This window comes from Pseudophryne corroboree, chromosome 3 (assembly GCF_028390025.1).
Source record: "Pseudophryne corroboree isolate aPseCor3 chromosome 3, aPseCor3.hap2, whole genome shotgun sequence".
NCBI classification, from domain to species: Eukaryota; Metazoa; Chordata; class Amphibia; order Anura; family Myobatrachidae; genus Pseudophryne; species Pseudophryne corroboree.
The window spans coordinates 803,505,899-803,528,192 of NC_086446.1; the positions used below are offsets into that span (position 1 = coordinate 803,505,899).

Consider the following 22,294-nt stretch of genomic DNA (forward strand, 5'->3'; position numbering starts at 1 on the left):
CTGCCCAGGATAATGTGAGGAAGTAGTGCTACCACCATACTGCACAGTATAGTGTGAGGCAGTAGTACTACCACCGTACTGCCCAGTATAGTTGAGAGACAGTAGTGCTACCACCGTACTGCCCAGTATAATGTGAGACAGTAGAGCTACCACCGTACTACCCAGTATAGTGTGAGGAAGTAGTGCTACCACCGTACTGCCCAGTATAGTGTAAGGAAGTAATGGTACCACAGTATTGCCCAGTATAGTGTGAGGAAGTAGTGCTACCACCGTACTGCCCAGTATAGTGTAAGGAAGTAGTGGTATCACCGTATTGCCCAGTATAGTGAGAGGAAGCAGTGCTACCACTGTACTGCCCAGTATAGTGTGAGGAAGCAGTGCTACCACCGAACTACCCAGTATAGTGTGAGGAAGCAGTGGTACCACCGTACTGCCCAGTATTGTGAGAGGAACTAGTGCTACCACCGTACTGCCCAGAATAGTGTGAGGAAGCAGTGCTACCACCGTACTGCCCAGTATAGTGTGAGACAGTAGTGCTACCACCGTACTGCCCAGTATAGTGTGGAACAGTAGAGCTACCACCGTACTGCCCAGTATAGTGTGAGACAGTAGAGCTACCACCGTACTGCCCAGTATAATGTGAGGAAGTAGTGCTACCACCGTACTGCCCAGTATAGTGTGAGGCAGTAGTGCTACCACCATACTGCCCAGTATAGTTGAGAGACAGTAGAGCTACCACCGTACTGCCCAGTATAGTGTGAGGAAGTAGTGCTATCAGGATGCCCTGTATAGTGTGAGGAAGTAGTGCTACCACCATACTGCCCAGTATAGTGTGAGGAAGTAGTGCTACCACCGTACTGCCCAGTATAGTGTAAGGAAGTAGTGGTACCACCGTACTGCCCAGTATAGTGAGAGGAAGCAGTGCTACCACCATACTGCCCAGTATAGTTTAAGGAAGTAGTAGTACCACCGTATTACCCAGTATAGTGAGAGGAAGCAGTGCTACCACTGTACTACCCAGTATAGTGTGAGGAAGTAGTGCTACCACCGTACTGCCCAGTATAGTGTAAGGAAGTAGTGCTACCACCGTACTGCCTAGTATAGTGTGAGGAAGTAGTGCTACCACCGTACTGCCCAGTATAGTTTGAGGAAGTATGTGCTACCACCATAATGCCCAGTATAGTGTGAGGCAGTAGTGCTATCACTGTGTCCAGTAGTGTGAGGCAGTAGTGCTATCACTGTGACCAGTATAGTGTGAGACAGTAGTGCTATCACTGTGACCATTATAGTGTGAGGCAGTATTGCTACCACCGTACTGCCCAGTATAGTGTGAGGCAGTAGTGCTATCACTGTGACCAGTATAGTGTGAGGCAGTAGTGCTACCACCGTACTGCCCAGTATAGTGTGAGGCAGTAGTGATACCACCGTATTGCTCAGTATAGTGTGAGGCAGTAGTGCTAAAACTGTGACCAGTATAGTGTGAGACAGTATAGTGCTATCATTTTTGCCAATACAGAGTGAGGCAGTAGTGCTACCACCGTACTGCCCAGTATAGTGTGAGGCAGAAGTGATACCACCGTACTGCCCAGTATAGGGTAAGGACGTAGCACTACCACCGTGCCTAGTATAGTGTGAGGCAGTAGTGCTACCACTGAACTGCCCAGTATAGTGTGAGGCAGTAGTGCTACCACTGTACTGCCCAGTATAGTGTGAGGAAGTAGTGCTACCACCGTACTGCCCAGAATAGTGTGAGGAAGCAGTGCTACCACCGTACTGCCCAGTATAGTGTGAGACAGTAGTGCTACCACCGTACTGCCCAGTATAGTGTGGAACAGTAGAGCTACCACCGTACTGCCCAGTATAGTGTGAGACAGTAGAGCTACCACCGTACTGCCCAGTATAATGTGAGGAAGTAGTGCTACCACCGTACTGCCCAGTATAGTGTGAGGCAGTAGTGCTACCACCATACTGCCCAGTATAGTTGAGAGACAGTAGAGATACCACCGTACTGCCCAGTATAGTGTGAGGAAGTAGTGCTATCAGGGTGCCCTGTATAGTGTGAGGAAGTAGTGCTACCACCATACTGCCCAGTATAGTGTGAGGAAGTAGTGCTACCACCGTACTGCCCAGTATAGTGTAAGGAAGTAGTGGTACCACCGTACTGCCCAGTATAGTGAGAGGAAGAAGTGCTACCACCATACTGCCCAGTATAGTTTAAGGAAGCAGTAGTACCACCGTATTACCCAATATAGTGAGAGGAAGCAGTGCTACCACTGTACTGCCCAGTATTGTGTGAGGAGGTAGTGCTACCACCGTACTGCCTAGTATAGTGTGAGGAAGTAGTGCTACCACCGTACTGCCCAGTATAGTTTGAGGAAGTAGTGCTACCACCATAATGCCCAGTATAGTGTGAGGCAGTAGTGCTATCACTGTGTCCAGTATAGTGTGAGGCAGTAGTGCTATCACTGTGACCAGTATAGTGTGAGACAGTAGTGCTATCACTGTGACCATTATAGTGTGAGGCAGTAGTGCTACCACCGTACTGCCCAGTATAGTGTGAGGCAGTAGTGCTACCACCATACTGCCCAGTATAGTTGAGAGACAGTAGAGATACCACCGTACTGCCCAGTATAGTGTGAGGAAGTAGTGCTATCAGGGTGCCCTGTATAGTGTGAGGAAGTAGTGCTACCACCATACTGCCCAGTATAGTGTGAGGAAGTAGTGCTACCACCGTACTGCCCAGTATAGTGTAAGGAAGTAGTGGTACCACCGTACTGCCCAGTATAGTGAGAGGAAGAAGTGCTACCACCATACTGCCCAGTATAGTTTAAGGAAGCAGTAGTACCACCGTATTACCCAATATAGTGAGAGGAAGCAGTGCTACCACTGTACTGCCCAGTATTGTGTGAGGAGGTAGTGCTACCACCGTACTGCCTAGTATAGTGTGAGGAAGTAGTGCTACCACCGTACTGCCCAGTATAGTTTGAGGAAGTAGTGCTACCACCATAATGCCCAGTATAGTGTGAGGCAGTAGTGCTATCACTGTGTCCAGTATAGTGTGAGGCAGTAGTGCTATCACTGTGACCAGTATAGTGTGAGACAGTAGTGCTATCACTGTGACCATTATAGTGTGAGGCAGTAGTGCTACCACCGTACTGCCCAGTATAGTGTGAGGCAGTAGTGCTATCACTGTGACCAGTATAGTGTGAGGCAGTAGTGCTACCACCGTACTGCCCAGTATAGTGTGAGGCAGTAGTGATACCACCGTATTGCTCAGTATAGTGTGAGGCAGTAGTGCTAAAACTGTGACCAGTATAGTGTGAGACAGTATAGTGCTATCATTTTTGCCAATATAGAGTGAGGCAGTAGTGCTACCACCGTACTGCCCAGTATAGTGTGAGGCAGAAGTGATACCACCGTACTGCCCAGTATAGGGTGAGGAAGTAGCACTACCACCGTGCCTAGTAAAGTGTGAGGCAGTAGTGCTACCACTGAACTGCCCAGTATAGTGTGAGGCAGTAGTGCTACCACTGTACTGCCCAGTATAGTGTGAGGAAGTAGTGCTACCACCGTACTGCCCAGAATAGTGTGAGGAAGCAGTGCTACCACCGTACTGCCCAGTATAGTGTGAGACAGTAGTGCTACCACCATACTGCCCAGTATAGTGTGGAACAGTAGAGCTACCACCGTACTGCCCAGTATAGTGTGAGACAGTAGAGCCACCACCGTACTGCCCAGTATAATGTGAGGCAGTAGTGCTACCACCATACTGCCCAGTATAGTTGAGAGACAGTAGAGCTACCACCGTACTGCCCAGTATAGTGTGAGGAAGTAGTGCTATCAGGGTGCCCTGTATAGTGTGAGGAAGTAGTGCTCCCACCATACTGCCCAGTATAGTGTGAGGAAGTAGTGCTACCACCGTACTGCCCAGTATAGTGTAAGGAAGTAGTGGTACCACCGTATTGCCCAGTATAGTGAGAGGAAGCAGTGCTACCACCATACTGCCCAGTATAGTTTAAGGAAGTAGTAGTACCACCGTATTACCCAGTATAGTGAGAGGAAGCAGTGCTACCACTGTACTGCCCAGTATTGTGTGAGGAAGTAGTGCTACCACCGTACTGCCTAGTATAGTGTGAGGAAGTAGTGCTACCACCGTACTGCCCAGTATAGTTTGAGGAAGTAGTGCTACCACCATAATGCCCAGTATAGTGTGAGGCAGTAGTGCTATCACTGTGACCAGTATAGTGTGAGGCAGTAGTGCTATCACTGTGACCATTATAGTGTGAGGAAGTAGTGCTACCACCATACTGCCCAGTATAGTGTGAGGCAGTAGTGCTACCACCGTACTGCCCAGTATAGTGTGAGGCAGTAGTGATACCACCGTATTGCTCAGTATAGTGTGAGGCAGTAGTGCTAAAACTGTGACCAGTATAGTGTGAGACAGTATAGTGCTATCATTTTTACCAATATAGAGTGAGGCAGTAGTGCTACCACCGTACTGCCCAGTATAGTGTGAGGCAGTAGTGATACCACCGTACTGCCCAGTATAGTGTGAGGAAGTAGCGCTACCACCGTGCCTAGTATAGTGTGAGGCAGTAGTGCTACCACTGAACTGCCCAGTATAGTGTGAGGCAGTAGTGCAACCACTTTACTGCCCAGTATAGTGTGAGGAAGTAGTGCTACCACCATACTGCCCAGTATAGTGTGAGGCAGTAGTGCTATCACTGTGACCAGTATAGTGTGAGACAGTAGTGCTATCACAGTGACCAGTATAGTGTGAGGCAGTAGTGCTACCACCGTACTGCCCAGTATAGTGTGAGGCAGTAGTGCTATCACTGTGACCATTATAGTGTGAGGCAGTAGTGCTACCACCGTACTGCCCAGTATAGTGTGAGGCAGTAGTGATAACACCGTACTTCCCAGTATAGTGTGAGGCAGTAGTGCTACCACCGTACTGCCCAGTATAGTTGAGAGACAGTAGTGCTACCACCGTACTGCCCAGTATAGTGTGAGACAGTAGAGCTACCACCGTACTGCCCAGTATAGTGTGAGGAAGTAGTGCTATCTGGGTGCCCTGCATAGTGTAAGGAAGTAGTGCTACCACCATACTGCCCAGTATAGTGTGAGGAAGTAGTGCTACCACCGTACTGCCCAGTATAGTGTAAGGAAGTAGTGGTACCACCGTACTGCCCAGTATAGTGTGAGGCAGTAGTGCTATCACCGTACTGCCCAGTATAGTGTGAGACAGTGGTCCTACCACCGTGCCCAGTATAGTGTGAGGAAGTAGTGCTACCACCATACTGCCCAGTACAGTGTGAGGCAGTAGTGCTATCACTGTGACCCGTATAGTGTGAGCCAGTAGTGCTATCACTGTGACCAATATAGAGTGAGGCAGTAGTGCTTCCACCGTACTGCCCAGTATAGTGTGAGGCAATAGTGATACCACCGTACTGCCCAGTATAGTGTGAGGAAGTAGCGCTACCACCGTGCCCAGTATAGTGTGAGGCAGTAGTGCTACCACTGAATTGCACAGTATAGTGTGAGGCAGTAGTGCTACCACCGTACTGCCCAGTATAGTGTGAGGAAGTAGTGCTATCAGGGTGCCCTGTATAGTGTGAGGAAGTAGTGCTACCACCATACTGCCCAGTATAGTGTGAGGAAGTAGTGCTACCACCGTACTGCCCAGTATAGTGTAAGGAAGTAGTGGTACCACCGTATTGCCCAGTATAGTGAGAGGAAGCAGTGCTACCACTGTACTGCCCAGTATAGTGTGAGGCAGTAGTGCTATCACCGTACTGCCCAGTATAGTGTGAGACAGTGGTCCTACTACCGTGCCCAGTATAGTGTGAGGAAGTAGTGCTACCACCATACTGCTCAGTAAAGTGTGAGGCAGTAGTGCTATCACTGTGACCAGTATAGTATGAGCCAGTAGTGCTATCACTGTGACCAATATAGAGTGAGGCAGTAGTGCTGCCACCGTACTGGCCAGTATAGTGTGAGGCAGTAGTGATACCACCGTACTGCCCAGTATAGTGTGAGGAAGTAGCGCTACCACCGTGCCCAGTATAGTGTGAGGCAGCAGTGCTACCACTGAACTGCCCAGTATAGTGTGAAGCAGAAGTTCTACCACCGTACTGCCCAGTATAGTGTGAGGAAGTAGTGCTACCACCATACTGCCCAGTATAGTGTGAGGCAGTAGTGCTATCACTGTGACCAGTATAGTGTGAGACAGTAGTGCTATCACTGTGACCAGAATAGTGTGAGGCAGTTGTGCTACCACCGTACTGCCCAGTATAGTGTGAGGCAGTAGTGCTATCACTGTGACCAGTATAGTGTGAGGCAGTAGTGCTACCACAGTACTGCCCACTATAGTGTGAGGCAGTAGTGATACCACCGTACTGCTCAGTATAGTGTGAGGCAGTAGTGCTATCACTGTGCTCAGTATAGTGTGAGGCAGTAGTGCTACCACCGTACTGCCCAGTATAGTATGAGGAAGAAGTGCTACCACCGTACTGCCTAGTATAGTGTGAGGAAGCAGTGTTACCACCGTCCTGTCCAGAATAGTGTGAGGAAGCAGTGCTACCACCGTACTACCCAGTATAGTATGAGGAAGTAGTAATACCAACATACGGCACATTATAGTGTGAGGCAGTAGTGCTGCCACCGTACTGCCCAGTATAGTGTGAGGCAGTAGTGATACCACTGTACTGCCCAGTATAGTATGAGGAAGTAGTGCTATCACTGTGCCCAGTATAGTGTGAGGTAATAGTGCTACCACCGTACTGCCCAGTGTAGCGTGAGGAAGTAGTTCTACCACCATACTGCCAAGTATAGTGTGAGGCAGTAGTGCTATCACTGTGACCAGTATAGTGTGAGGCGGTAGTGCTATCACTGTGACCAGTATAGTGTGAGACAGTAGTGCTATCACTGTGACCAGTATAGTGTGAGGCAGTAGTGCTACCACTGAACTGCCCAGTATAATGTGAGGCAATAGTGATACCACCGTACTGCCCAGTATAGTGTGAGGAAGCAGTGCTACCACCATACTGCCCAGTATAGTGTGAGGCAGTAGTGCTATCACTGTGACCAGTATAGTGTGAGACAGTAGTGCTATCACTGTGACCAGTATAGTTTGAGGCAGTAGTGCTACCACCGTATTGCCCAGTATAGTGTGAGGAAGCAGTGCTACCAGTATAGTGTGAGGCAGTAGTGCTACCACTATACTGCCCAGTATAGTGTGAGGCAGTAGTGCTACTACCGTACTGCCCAGTATAGTTTGAGTCAGTAGTGATACCACCGTACTGCCCAGTATAGTGTGAGGCAGTAGTGCTATCACTGTGCCCAGTATAGTGTGAGGCAGTAGTGCTACTACCGTACTGCCCAGAATAGTGTGAGGAAGCAGTGCTACCACCATTCTGCCCAGTATAGTGTGAGGCAGTAATGCTATCACTGTGACCAGTATAGTGTGAGACAGTAGTGCTATCACTGTGACCAGTATAGTGTGAGGAGTAGTGTTACCACCGTATTGCCCAGTATAGTGTGAGGAAGCAGTGCTACTAGTATATTGTGAGGCAGTAGTGCTACCACTATACTGCCCAGCATAGTGTGAGGCAGTAGTGCTACCACCATACTGCCCAGTATAGTGTGAGGCAGTAGTGATACCACCGTACTGCCCAGTATAGTGTGAGGCAGTAGTGCTATTACTGTGCCCATTATAGTGTGAGGTAATAGTGCTACTACCATACTGCCCAGTGTAGTGTGAGGAAGCAGTGCTACCACCATACTGCCCAGTATAGTGTGAGGCAGTAGTGCTGTCACTGTGACCAGTATAGTTTGAGAAAGTAGTGCTATCACTGTGACCAATATAGTGTGAGGCAGTAGTGCTACCACCGTACTGCCCAGTATAGTGTGAGGAAGCAGTGCTACCACCGTGCCCAGTATAGTGGGAGGCAGTAGTGCTACCACCATACTGCCCAGTATAGTGTGAGGCAGTAGTGCTATCACCATACTGCCCAGTATAGTGTGAGGCAGTAGTGCTATCACTGTGACCAGTATAGTGAGGAAGCAGTGCTACCACCGTACTGCCCAGTATAGTGTGAGGAAGAAATGCTACTCCTGTACTGCCTAGTATAGTGTGAGGAAGCAATGCTACCACCGTACTGCCCAGTATAGTGTGAGACGGGTGTGGTATTGAAAGTCGACAGTAACTAGGTCGACAATGTCTAGGTCGACCACTATTGGTTGACAGTAACTAGGTCGACAGGGTGTCTAGGTCGACAGGGTCTTTAGGTCAACATGTTCTAGGTCGACAGGTCAAAAGGTCGACATGAGTTTTAAATGTTATTTTGGTGTCGTTTTCTTCGTAGAATGACCGGGAACCCCAATTAGTGCACAGCGTCCCCTCGCATGGCTCGCTTCGCTCGCCATGCTTCGGGCATGGTGCCTTCGCTTCGCTCGGCACAGATTACCGTTCCAATCGTAGTCCACGTGGATCGTTAAGTATGAAAAGGTTCAAAAAAAGAAAAAAATTGTGAGAACTCATGTCGACCTTTTGACCTGTCGATCTAGAAAATGTCGACCTAAAGATCCTGTCGACCTAGACACCCTGTCGACCTAGTTACTGTCGACCAATAGTGGTCAACCTAGACATTGTCGACCTAGTTACTGTCGACTTAGGGACCGGATCCCGTGTAAGACAGTAGTGCTACCGCCATACTGCCCAGTATAGTGTGAGGAAGTAATGCTACTCCTGTACTGCCCAGTATAGTGTGAGGAAGCAGTGCTACCACCGTACTGCCCAGTATAGTGTGAGACAGTAGTGCTACCACCATACTACCCAGTATAGTGTGAGACAGTAGAGCTACCACCGTACTGCCCAGTATAGTGTGAGACAGTAGTGCTACTATCGTACTGCCCAGTATAGTGTGAGACAGTAGTGCTACCACCGTACTGCCCAGTATGGTGTGAGGCAGTAGTGCTACCACCGTACTGCCCTGTATAGTGTGAGGAAGTAGTGCTACCACCGTACTGCCCAGTTTAGTGTGAGGAAGCAGTGCTACCACCGTACTGCCCAGTATAGTGTGAGACAGTAGTGCTACCACCGTACTGCCCAGTATAGTGTGAGACAGTAGAGCTACCACCGTACTGCCCAGTATAGTGTGAGACAGTAGTGCTACTATCGTACTGCCCAGTATAGTGTGAGACAGTAGTGCTACCACCGTACTGCCCATTATGGTGTGAGGCAGTAGTGCTACCACCGTACTGCCCTGTATAGTGTGAGGAAGTAGTGCTACCACTATACTGCCCAGCATAGTGTGAGGCAGTAGTGCTACCACCATACTGCCCAGTATAGTGTGAGGCAGTAGTGATACCATCGTACTGCCCAGTATAGTGTGAGGCAGTAGTGCTATTACTGTGCCCATTATAGTGTGAGGTAATAGTGCTACTACCATACTGCCCAGTGTAGTGTGAGGAAGCAGTGCTACCACCATACTGCCCAGTATAGTGTGAGGCAGTAGTGCTGTCACTGTGACCAGTATAGTTTGAGAAAGTAATGCTATCACTGTGACCAATATAGTCTGAGGCAGTAGTGCTACCACCGTACTGCCCAGTATAGTGTGAGGAAGCAGTGCTACCACCGTGCCCAGTATAGTGGGAGGCAGTAGTGCTACCACCATACTGCCCAGTATAGTGTGAGGCAGTAGTGCTATCACCATACTGCCCAGTATAGTGTGAGGCAGTAGTGCTATCACTGTGACCAGTATAGTGAGGAAGCAGTGCTACCACCGTACTGCCCAGTATAGTGTGAGGAAGAAATGCTACTCCTGTACTGCCTAGTATAGTGTGAGGAAGCAATGCTACCACCGTACTGCCCAGTATAGTGTGAGACGGGTGCGGTATTGAAAGTCGACAGTAACTAGGTCGACAATGTCTAGGTCGACCACTATTGGTTGACAGTAACTAGGTCGACAGGGTGTCTAGGTCGACAGGGTCTTTAGGTCAACATGTTCTAGGTCGACAGGTCAAAAGGTCGACATGAGTTTTAAATGTTATTTTGGTGTCGTTTTCTTCGTAGAGTGACCGGGAACCCCAATTAGTGCACAGCGTCCCCTCGCATGGCTCGCTTCGCTCGCCATGCTTCGGGCATGGTGCCTTCGCTTCACTCGGCACAGATTACCGTTCCAATCGCAGTCCACGTGGATCGTTAAGTATGAAAAGGTTCAAAAAAAGAAATAAATTGTGAGAACTCATGTCGACCTTTTGACCTGTTGACCTAGAAAATGTCGACCTAAAGATCCTGTCGACCTAGACACCCTGTCGACCTAGTTACTGTCAACCAATAGTGGTCAACCTAGACATTGTCGACCTAGTTACTGTCGACTTAGGGACCGGATCCCGTGTAAGACAGTAGTGCTACCGCCATACTGCCCAGTATAGTGTGAGGAAGTAATGCTACTCCTGTACTGCCCAGTATAGTGTGAGGAAGCAGTGCTACCACCGTACTGCCCAGTATAGTGTGAGACAGTAGTGCTACCACCATACTACCCAGTATAGTGTGAGACAGTAGAGCTACCACCGTACTGCCCAGTATAGTGTGAGACAGTAGTGCTACTATCGTACTGCCCAGTATAGTGTGAGACAGTAGTGCTACCACCGTACTGCCCAGTATGGTGTGAGGCAGTAGTGCTACCACCGTACTGCCCTGTATAGTGTGAGGAAGTAGTGCTACCACCGTACTGCCCAGTTTAGTGTGAGGAAGCAGTGCTACCACCGTACTGCCCAGTATAGTGTGAGACAGTAGTGCTACCACCGTACTGCCCAGTATAGTGTGAGACAGTAGTGCTACCACCGTACTGCCCAGTATAGTGTGAGACAGTAGTGCTACCACCATACTGCCCAGTATGGTGTGAGGCAGTAGTGCTACCACCGTACTGCCCTGTATAGTGTGAGGAAGTAGTGCTACCTCCATACTGCCCAGAATAGTGTGAGAAAGTAATGCTACCAATGTATTGCCCAGTATAGTGTGAGGCAGTGGTCCTACCACCGTACTGCCCAATATAGTGTGAGGCAGTAGTGCTATCACTTTGACCAGTACAGTGTGAGTCAGTAGTGCTACCTCTGTACTGTCCAGTATAGTGTGAGGCAGTAGTGCTATCACTGTGCCCAGTATACTGTGAGGCAGTAGTGCTACCACCGTACTGCGCAGTATAGTGTGAGGCAGTAGTGCTATCACTGTACCCAGTATAGTGTGAGGAAGTAGTGCTATCACTGTGCCCAGTATAGTGTGAGGAAGTAGTGCTATCACTGTGCGCAGTATAGTGTGAGGAAGTAGTGCTACCACCGTACTGCCCAGTATAGTGTGAGGCAGTAGTGCTATCACTGTGCCCAGTACAGTGTGAGGAAGTAGTGCTACCACTGCACTGCCCAGTATAGTGGGAGGAAGTAGTGGTACCACCGTACTGCCCAGTATAGTGTGAGGCAGTAGTGCTACCCCTGTACTGCCCAGTATAGTGTGAGGCAGTAGCGCTACCCCTGTACTGCCCAGTATAGTGTGAGGAAGTAGTGCTACCACCGTACTGCCCAGTATAGTGTGAGGCAGTAGTGCTACCCCTGTACTGCCCAGTATAGTGTGAGGCAGTAGCGCTACCCCTGTACTGCCCAGTATAGTGTGAGGAAGTAGTGCTACCACCGTACTGCCCAGTATAGTGTGAGGCAGTGTTGATACCACCGTACTGCCCAGTATAGTTTGAGACAGTAGTACTATCACTGTGTCCAGTATAGTGTGAGGCAGTAGTGCTATCACTGTGCCCAATATACAGTATGGTAGTTTTTTGACTACATGTGATATAAGCAGCTGAGAAATCCCCAATTACATCCCAGGAAACATTCTCCCGATGTGTCGGTTATACACAAAATAATCGGAGACCTTTTTTTAGTTACTGATGTAGTATTGCGCATATTCTAATCCCCATTGGAACACAATAGAGTATCATTTTACAGGATTCAGTATGGATTTAGCGGGATTCCGGCCACCAGTATGCCAGCAGTGGGGCGAGTGATAGCTGCGCTCGCCACAGGTTATTTTCTCGCTCTATGGGTGTCGTGGACACCCACAGAGTGAGAATAGCCTGTTTCACCGGTATTCTGGCGTCGGTATTTCACCGCTTGTTGGGATTCAGGCGTCTGCATTGTTATTGCTGAAATCCCGACTGGCTGTGTTTTAACCGCTTCCCATTTTACACTGCGATGGAGACAGAAGGAATAACATAGCCTTCCATTTGTGACACAAGTTAAGGGCAGAAGTAAGGTCCATATCTGGAAAAAGACAAAAAGATTACGGAACTAATGGCCAAAAAGAAGCGAGCATTCAAAAAGTATAAATCAGACGGGAAGGTGGAGTCTTCCTGAAATATAAGGAATGTAACAAAATATGCAAAAAAGAAATCAGAGCATCTAAAACAGAAATGGAAAAGCTAATAGCAAAGGAAAGTAAAAAGGAAAGTTTTTTAAATATATCAACAGCAAAAGATTAAAGAAGGAGAGTATAGGCCCTTTAAAAGGTAAGTTGGATGTCCTTATCAAAGACGATAATGACATAGCGGAAAATTGAAACAAGTTTTTCTCATCTGTATTCACAAGAGAGGATCAGATGGCGGGTTTGACGCATAACCTCAGCAATGATAATGACCCGCTGCTTAATGCTCATTTAAGTGAGGAAGTAGTCAGTGACCGATTAAAAAAAAATTAAGATTAATAAATGACCTGGTCCCGATGGAATTCATCCAAGTTTTCTCATGGAGCTACAATCCGAATTAGCAAGACCCCTATATTTGATTTTCAAAGACTCACTTACATTAGGCATGGTTCCCAAAGACTGGCGTATAGCAGAAGTAGTGCCAATATTTAAAAAGGGAAGTAAATCTGAACTGGGTAATTATAGACCAGTAAGTCTTACATCTATAGTGGTGAAAGTACTGGAAGGTATTTTAAGGGATAGTATACAGAAGTTCCTTGAAGCCAATAAGGTTATTAATAGGAACCAACATGGATTTGTGAAGGATAGATCATGTCAAACTAATGTAATAGGCTTTTAAGAAACAGTTTGTGCGACTCTTGATCAGGGTAAGGTGGTGGAGGTAATCTTTTTAGACTTTGCTAAAGCTTTCAACACAGTACCGCACATGAGACTTATCTATAAGTTGCATGAACTTGGGCTAGGGAGCACAATATGCTCTTAGGTTAGAAGTTGGTTGAATAATAGGGAGCAGCCAGTGGTGGTAATTGGAACTTTTTCAAAATGGACTGAAGTACTAAGTCGTGTGCCACAAGGGTCTGTACTTGGACCACTACTGTTTAACATTTTCATAAATGATCTAGAGGTAGGTCTAGAGAGCATGGTGTCAATTTTTGCAGACGATACCAAATTGTGTAAGGTTATAAATATGGAGGGGGATGCTCAGTGCCGTCTTAACAGCAGTGTAGGCCCCTGGGCACAGCAATGCACTGGGGCCCCTACCCAACCATCAGCAGTAGGGGTGGGGGGTGCTATCAGTGGCAGCTTTGATGTCCCGTGAGGGGTAGGGGTGTTCTATCTTTCGCTCAGCATTTAGGACCTGAAGCAATAATTTCTGATAATTGCACCTTTACTGCACAGATGGGGCGGGAGAGAGAACACTAAACTGTAGAAGGGGACATTGTGCTGAATGAAGGGGCCCTGGTACATGACTTCCAGGGTGTTAGGGGGTGTTTAATACACAGGGGAGGGGTGGATAGTGGAGTGGGCTTAATATTCATAATTTTCCGGGGGTCAGGGCAGCTTGCTTGACTGCAGATATCTCCAGTTCCTGGAAATAGATTTCTTAGCTTTAATGGGATAAAAAAAAACGAGAGTTCCTCCTTTCAGCAGGTACTGAGGACTTGGGGCTCATAGTTCAGGAGCCAGAGCAATCCACCAACAAAAATGTAAAACTGCATATTAGGCGTGTGGAGCTAGAGCAGGGACCAGTTGCTTGAAGGATGATATCTCTGGTTCTGGGCATAGTAGAGACAAGCTGCCAGTGTCCACTGAAAGGGGAGAGTCCCAGCTTTTGGAGTATACCCTCAGAAAAACTCTAAGTCAGACAGAACCCAAGATATCTGGCTGGGAAGAACAATTAACAGGCTTGGATGGGGACCACTGCTTTGAAGTCGGATATCTCTGGTTCCCCAGGGCCGATTTTCAAAAATCTGGTACCCCTGGAAAAAGGGGACCCTCAGCTATCAGCCTAGGGCCCTTTTACTCCTGGGGCCCTTGGGCAAGAGCCCATTGAGCCCATACGAAAAGACGGCCCCGGATGCTCAGTCTCTTCAGAACGACTTATTTAAACTGAAAGCATGGGCAGCAAAATGGGGAATGAGGTTCAATACAGACAAATGTAAGGTAATGCACTGTGGTGGCAAGAACAAATATACTATCTACACACTAAATGGGGAGAAACTAGGGGATTCTGTACTAGAAAAAGATTTAGATATTCACATAGATAACAAACTTAGCAGTAGTACCCAAAGTAGGATTGCAGCAAAGAAGGCTAACAAGGTATTAGCATGTAGAAAGCTGGGAATTGATGCAAAGGATGAGAGTGTTATACATTATATAAATTACTAGTGAGGCCTCATCTCGAATAATGTGCACAATTATGGGCACCATACTACAAAAAGGATATCCTGTAACTAGAAAAGGTTCAGAGGCGGGCGACCAAATTCATTAAGGGGATGGAGAAGCTAGAATACAAGGAAAGGCTTGGAAGACTAGGCATGATTACACTGGAAAAAAAGAGATTAAGGGCCTAATTCAGATCTGATCATAGATGTGCTCAATTTAGCACATCTACAATCAGTTTCTCAGACATGTGGGGGGACGCCCAGCACAGGGCTAGTCCGTCCCGCATGTTTGGCCCTACCCCCTCCCCCCCCCCCCCCCCACACACACAGGTACAAAAGCATTGTTCGGCGGCAATGCTTTTGTACCTGGCGAGTAGCTCCCTGCCACTGCAGCTCCTGCATGCTGGCAGGCCGCTACTCACTGCATCCCGGGTTGCAGCGGCTGCATGTGATGTCACGCAGCCACCGCCATTCCACCCCCCAATGGTACAGACATGCCTCCGTTATCTGGGCCACGCCATGCCAATGGCATTCTAACGCCGTTGGCACACCCCCTCCCACCCCGTGACCGCCTCTGCCTGTCAATCAGGCAGAGATGATCGCAGCCCTGAGATGCTGATAGCATCTCACTGGGCTCCTGGGGTGCGCACGCACGGTGCGGCCGCTGCGCATGTGCACTCCACAAAGTAATTCAGACGGCTATCACTGCCGCTGCAGCCATGCAGTCTGAATTACCCCCAAAGAGGGGACATGATTACCATTTACAAATATATAAGGGGACAAAACACAGAGCTAGCAGGGGACTTGTTTTTGGTAAGATCATCACAAACGACACGAGGACACCCACTTAGGTTAGAGGAGAGGAGATTCCGCACACAGAGACGGAAAGGTTTCTTCATAGTAAGAGGACAATACGTATTTGGAATTCCCTGCCTGATAGAGTAGTAATGGCGGACTTGGTCATTGCTGTTAAGAATGGGCTAAATAAATTCCTAATGGATAAATATATACAGGGTTATGGAGGGTAAATCATGCACTATAGTGATAAAATAAATAAGAGTAATATACACAACGGCTAAACATTTACCACAGTTAAAATTAGTCCTAAAAAAATGACAGTGTAGGAGATCACTAACAGGTTGAACTCAATGGACAAATCGTCTTTTTTCAACCTCAGAATCTTTGTTACTATGTCATTCCAAATAGTTGGTGACATTGACCCAGTGCATTATGGGAAAGGTCCTCTCCACGAAGGGAATCTTGTAGCTACTGGTAATGTATCAGGTATATGAAGGGGGCATTGAGAGAAGGATACCATCCACATATCCCTGATGAAGCCCATGTAAGGGTGAAACGAGTTGATAGGAGATCGGGTCTATCACCCAGCCAGCACGCTGACTATCAGGACCCTGTAATGCCAGCAAAACCTCTCTACTGTGCCCTGTATGCCATCGTCTGAGTATTAAACTTCGGGGTGAATGCGTCTATATACTACCCTACAGTAATACACAATATATGGACTTGTGGTTATACAGATTAGGCATATGGCCACACACCCCTTATTAATAATGTATACGGGAATTGGGGCAGACACCGTGGGTGCATCCATGTGTTATTTCCCGGAAGAGGATACGTCCAGACTCTCTGTATATTATATACAATTTTGCTATTTTGTATTTTTATCTTTAAAGATACATTTTTGATATTTCTACCTTTTTCTCAGTGTGCATGTACTGTATGTGATGTGTGTCTACCGGTAATATATATGGCTGACATATAGGATATTTGTTGTGACAGTAACATTGGGACACTGCTAGAATATACTAATAAAACTATTTAATCCAATTTGAGATATTACTCTTTTAAAACTAACCCTAATTCCGGTAAAGGTTCTTGCGCTGAGTATCTACATGTTGCTGGATCTGTGTATAGGGTGAGGGAGGTCCCCTTATACCCAATACTGGCTTACCATGAGAACACATAAGGAGCGCAGTCTATGACCCTTAACCTTACATACTGGTGACATCATCACTGCCCCCCCCCCCCACAGACACATGAGCCGGAGGTGTCAGTCTGATATCCATATACAGCGCTGTGAGATCCTCTCACCTTCTCCATGTAGACGGTCACCTGGTCCTCTGAGGTCTCCACGCGTTTCACCAGCGGATTATTCTGCAACTGTAAAGTAGAAGATGCGTCATAATTAGGAGTGTCCGCTCTTATGGGAGAACAGATATTTGATCTGTATGGGAGGGTTTCACTGTATATTAAATCCACACTTTATGTTGTAGAGAAATGGCTGATTAGGCGACGTGCGTTATATTCTCTCCCTGATTCCCTGTCTGGGCCGGAGGCGGGGGTGAATGCTGGGCTGATGTGTGTGCGGATGAGCGATATTCTGGTACTGCGCCTGCGCACAAAGTGTGGGAAACCCTTTTACTGCGCACGCATGAGCCAAGGTGTGTGATGGCGTGTGCATAGGACATCGCTATGACATGAGACGAATTCTCTGATCCATGGGCGGGTCAGGGCGGAGACCGGGAGGTGACTTAAAGTTATCTCAAAAAGACGGGTGTCATGGGCGTGTTATGGGAGTGTCAGGGGCGTGTTATGGGAGTGTCAGGGGTGTGTTATGGGAGTGTCAGGGGCGTGTTATGGGAGTGTCAGGAGTGTGTTATGGGAGTGTCAGGGGCGTGTTATGGGAGTGTCAGGGGCGTGTTATGGGAGTGTCAGGGGTGTGTTATGGGAGTGTCAGGGGTGTGTTATGGGAGTGTCAGGGGCGTGTTATGGGAGTGTCAGGGGTGTGTTATGGGAGTGTCAGGGGCATGTTATGGGAATGTCAGGGGCGTGTTATGGGAGTGTCAGGGGCGTGTTATGGGAGTGTCAGGGGCGTGTTATGGGTGTTACCTGGTCATGTTATGGGAGTGTCAGGAGCGTGTTATGGGCGTGTCAGGAGCATGTTATGGGCGTGTCAGGGGCGTGTTATGGGCATGTCAGGAGCGTGTTATGGGCGTGTCAAGAGCATGTTATGGGCGTGTCAAAGCATGTTAAGGGAGTGTCAGTGGCATGTTATGGGCGTGTCAGGAGCATGTTATGGGCGTGTCAGGAGCATGTTATGGGCATGTCAGCTGTGTTCAGTCGGCAGATAGTCTCAAACACTCTTAGTGGTCAGGTAACCCTCTTTCGGTGTCCACTCCTCTCCCGGTGGTGAATTTGGTCCCTGCAATGCCTAAGGTAACCAGGGTCACCTGACACCGCAACGGGAAATAGGAGTGGGACGCTTAACTTTCCTCTTTCAAACAGCGTTTCTGCTGTCCCGCTCTCGCCACGTCCACTCAAAGAAAAGCGGCAGAAGGTGCAGCGTACTATCAAACGCTGAATCTTTTCTATCACGATACACTTCTTATGTGCACACCTCATCAGCAATTTCTATTATGTTCCGATCCACAGATTAAACCTGTTACAAGACGCAATCAATGGGAATGTACTAATATTGCACATTTGTGTGTCATTATGCATAGAGCCAATGTGTGTCAGTTGTTATTCTGACGTATATGTCGCTAGTTAATGCTACTGATTCTCATTCAGATATAATTGCACAGAGTTAATGTGCAGGTTGATCCCCTGATGTGCAGAATTGTTTTCATTACAGAACAATTGAATAATCTAATGATCAATATCTGCCATTTTGTATAAAGGTATAGATATTATGTGTGCAAATCACGTGCATGTCACTAGTATATACACTGAATCTGACTCAATATAACTGTATAGAATCATTATGTGCAGACTGACACTTTAATGTGCACATCTGTTTACATTGTTGCGATAGAAGAACACAAATGACATCACCGTGTTGCAGATTCAATCAATGGCACTGTGTTACTTACAATTGTGCACATCCAGTTTCAGCACACATGGGGGGGTCATTCCGAGCTGATCGCTAGATAAAAATGTTTGCAGCGCAGAGATTAAGTGAAAAAGCTGCACTTCTGCGCATGCGGCGCACTGTGCACGCAGGACGTACTTTCACAACGGCCGATGTAGTTTCACACAGGGTCTAGCAAAGCTTTTCAGTCGCAATGGCCGCCGCAGAGTGATTGACAGGAAGTGGGCGTTTCTGGGTGCCAACTGACCGCTTTCAGGGAGTGTTCGGAAAAACGCAGTTGTGCCAGGAAAAACGCAGGCGTGGCTGGGCGAACACAGGGCGTGTTCATGACGTCAAAACAGAAACTAAATAGTCTGCAGTGATCGCAATCTAGGAGTAGGTCTGGAGCTACTCTGAAACTGCACAATTTTTTTTTTGCAGCCGCTCTGCGATCCTTTCGTTCGCACTTCTGCTAAGCTGATACACTCCCAGTGGGAGGCGGCTTAGCGTTTGCACGACTGCCAGCGAGCGATCAACTCGGAATGACCACCATAGTTGTGTGTATATACAGTATAGAAATTAGTATTGCAATACCAGGAGGGGTGGGAATAGATTTCGGCAGCTATGTATCAGTGACTTTGCATGGATTTTTAAATTAGATACGTTGAGTCCTAGGGGGCTTAATGAGGCCATTGACTACACTTGCTTAGACTAGGTAGTACTATTGGGTATAGGGACAAATAGTATTGAAGGGATTAATATTAGTAGTAACATCGCTACCTTGTTTATTAAGATTAGTAATATTATCAAGGTTATTATCATTACTATTATTATCTTATTATTTTATTATTATGTGATCACAACTACAATTATTATTATATTAGTATTATTATTATTTGTATGTCATAATGGAAGTGAAGCTGCTTGATTGATTATTTCAATCCCAATATGTATTTTAATATACGTTAATATATGTTTATTTATTTATATATGGATATCAGCCCTTTTAGAAACCATATGGAACTTGCTTTGTACTCATTTTATTATTGGTTTTTTTTGTTTTATTATTGTTAGTATGTGTATATATTCCATTAAGTATTCAGACCGCAGCACACTGATGTTTACAAGTGCAATCAAATGTGGTCCGTATGGGGAGTTAAATAAGGGCTAAGACAGAGTGAGCCCTATAGTCTTGAGGAAGTCCCGAGCCGTGATGGAACGAAACGCGTTGACGTCATCTCCCTGCTTAGATCCACACACTGACGGAAGCACTGACGGAAGCACCTGTACAAGCGCTATTGTCAGCGATCACATCAGAGCGGCATTTGGAGTGCTCACATCAGCCCGCCAGGACAGAGACAGGAGTCTGTACCATGAATAGCGCCGGCGGTGGACGCTGTGATTGTATGCCACAAGGACATTTCTCCGAGCAATCTTGCTGTATCACTGGACATTTCCGCTGGTTCGGGTAATTATAAAAACAGCATTTATCCTCTGCACTGGGACGCCAGTGGCAGGAGGATTGGAGAAACTTTGCATTTATTCCCTACAGGCATCAGCTACTGTTGCAGTTTGATGCACTTTATGTAACAGACCAGACGGGTCTGTTTAGCATTTATAAAGATTAGTGATGAGCGGGTTCGGTTTCTCGGAAACCGAACCCCCCCGAACTTCAGCCTTTTTACACGGGTCCGAGCCGTGCTCGGATTCTCCCGTGTGGCTCGGGTAGACCGAGCGCGCCCGAACGTCATCATCCCGCTGTCGGATTCTCGCGAGACTCGGATTTTTTATAAGCAGCCGCGCGTCGCCGCCATTTTCACACGTGCATTGAGATTGATAGGGAGAGGACGTGGCTGGCGTCCTCTCCGTTATAGTAGAAAAGACACAGAGTGACTTAGTTATAATTGTGGGGAGGATTGGGGACGGGGAGCAGCTGTTAGGGAGTACAGTGCAGGGTTTTGATTATAATAGTAGTGACCACCAGTTTAATCCGTTGGTTCTCTGCCTGAAAAAAACGCTCCACCATATCTGTGCTCAGTGTGCTGCACTGCTGCATGATATATCTGTGCTGAGTGCACTGCTCACACTGCCTAATTGTGGGGACTGGGGAGCAGTTATAGCAGGAGTACAGTGCACAGTTTTGCTGACAGTGACCACCAGTCCAGTATACGTTTGTCTGCCTGAAAAACACTCCTGTGGTGGCTTTTTTTTTCTTCATACTAGTTTAGCAGTCTGCTGACAGTGTCCACCAGGTCTGTTATTATTATACAGTATATTATATATAGGTATGCAGCTGGATCGGCACTCTTCACAATTATATGTGCAGTACCTGCGTGCCTTCGTCAAAATCAATAGTCAACCTGGAACTCTCCTGGCAGAGAGAGTACTACGCGGCACTGCAGGATTTTTCAAATAACATAGGTTTATTTCAACGTTTCGGGACCCAAAGTCCCGTCGTCAGTAAAAAATCATATGATTTTTTCCTGACGACGGGACTTTGGGTCCCGAAACGTTGAAATAAACCTATGCTATTTGAAAAATCCTGCAGTGCCGCGTAGTACTCTCTCTACCAGGAGAGTTCCAGTTTGTATATTATATATATATATAGCAGTACAGTAGGCCACGGCTGTACCTACCTCTGTGTCGTCAGTCACTTGTCCTCCATAAGTAATATAATACTATACTATCCATCCATCTACATTGTATACCTGTGGTGGCTTTTTTTTTCTTCATACTAGTTTAGCAGTCTGCTGACAGTGTCCACCAGGTCCGTTATTATTATACAGTATATTATATATATATATATATATATAGCAGTACGGTAGGCCACGGCTGTACCTACCTCTGTGTCGTCAGTCACTCGTCCTCCATAAGTAATATAATACTGTACTATCCATCCATCTACATTGTATACCTGTGGTGGCTTTTTTTTTCTTCATACTAGTTTAGCAGTCTGCTGACAGTGTCCACCAGGTCCGTTATTATTATACAGTATATTATATATATATATAGCAGTACGGTAGGCCACGGCTGTACCTACCTCTGTGTCATCACTCGTCGTCCATAAGTAATATAATACTATACTATCCATCTACATTGTATACCTGTGGTGGCTTTTTTTTTCTTCATACTAGTTTAGCAGTCTGCTGACAGTGTCCACCAGGTCCGTTATTATTATACAGTATATTATATATATATATATAGCAGTACGGTAGGCCACGGCTGTACCTACCTCTGTGTCGTCAGTCACTCGTCCTCCATAAGTAATATAATACTATACTATCCATCCATCTACATTGTATACCTGTGGTGGATTTTTTTTTCTTCATACTAGTTTAGCAGTCTGCTGACAGTGTCCACCAGGTCCGTTATTATTATACAGTATATTATATATATATATATAGCAGTACGGTAGGCCACGGCTGTACCTACCTCTGTGTCGTCACTCGTCGTCCATAAGTAATATAATACTATACTATCCATCTACATTGTATACCTGTGGTGGCTTTTTTTTTCTTCATACTAGTTTAGCAGTCTGCTGACAGTGTCCACCAGGTCCGTTATTATTATACAGTATATTATATATATATATATATAGCAGTACAGTAGGCCACGGCTGTACCTACCTCTGTGTCGTCAGTCACTCGTCCTCCATAAGTAATATAATACTATACTATCCATCCATCTACATTGTATACCTGTGGTGGCTTTTTTTTTCTTCATACTAGTTTAGCAGTCTGCTGACAGTGTCCACGAGGTCCGTTATTATTATACAGTATATTATAT

General features: G+C 46.8%; 1 protein-coding gene across 2 annotated transcripts in view; it reads right to left on the minus strand.

Moving 5' to 3' along the window:
- Window positions 1-22,294, minus strand: part of LOC135056914 (alpha-2-macroglobulin-like protein 1) — a 416,894-nt gene that overhangs the window by 18,229 nt on the left and 376,371 nt on the right. For both annotated transcript variants that reach the window (XM_063962689.1, XM_063962688.1), the window contains exon 35: window positions 16,750-16,818. In XM_063962689.1, coding sequence (XP_063818759.1) covers window positions 16,750-16,818 — 69 coding nt within the window. The remainder of the gene's footprint in view (window positions 1-16,749; window positions 16,819-22,294) is intronic.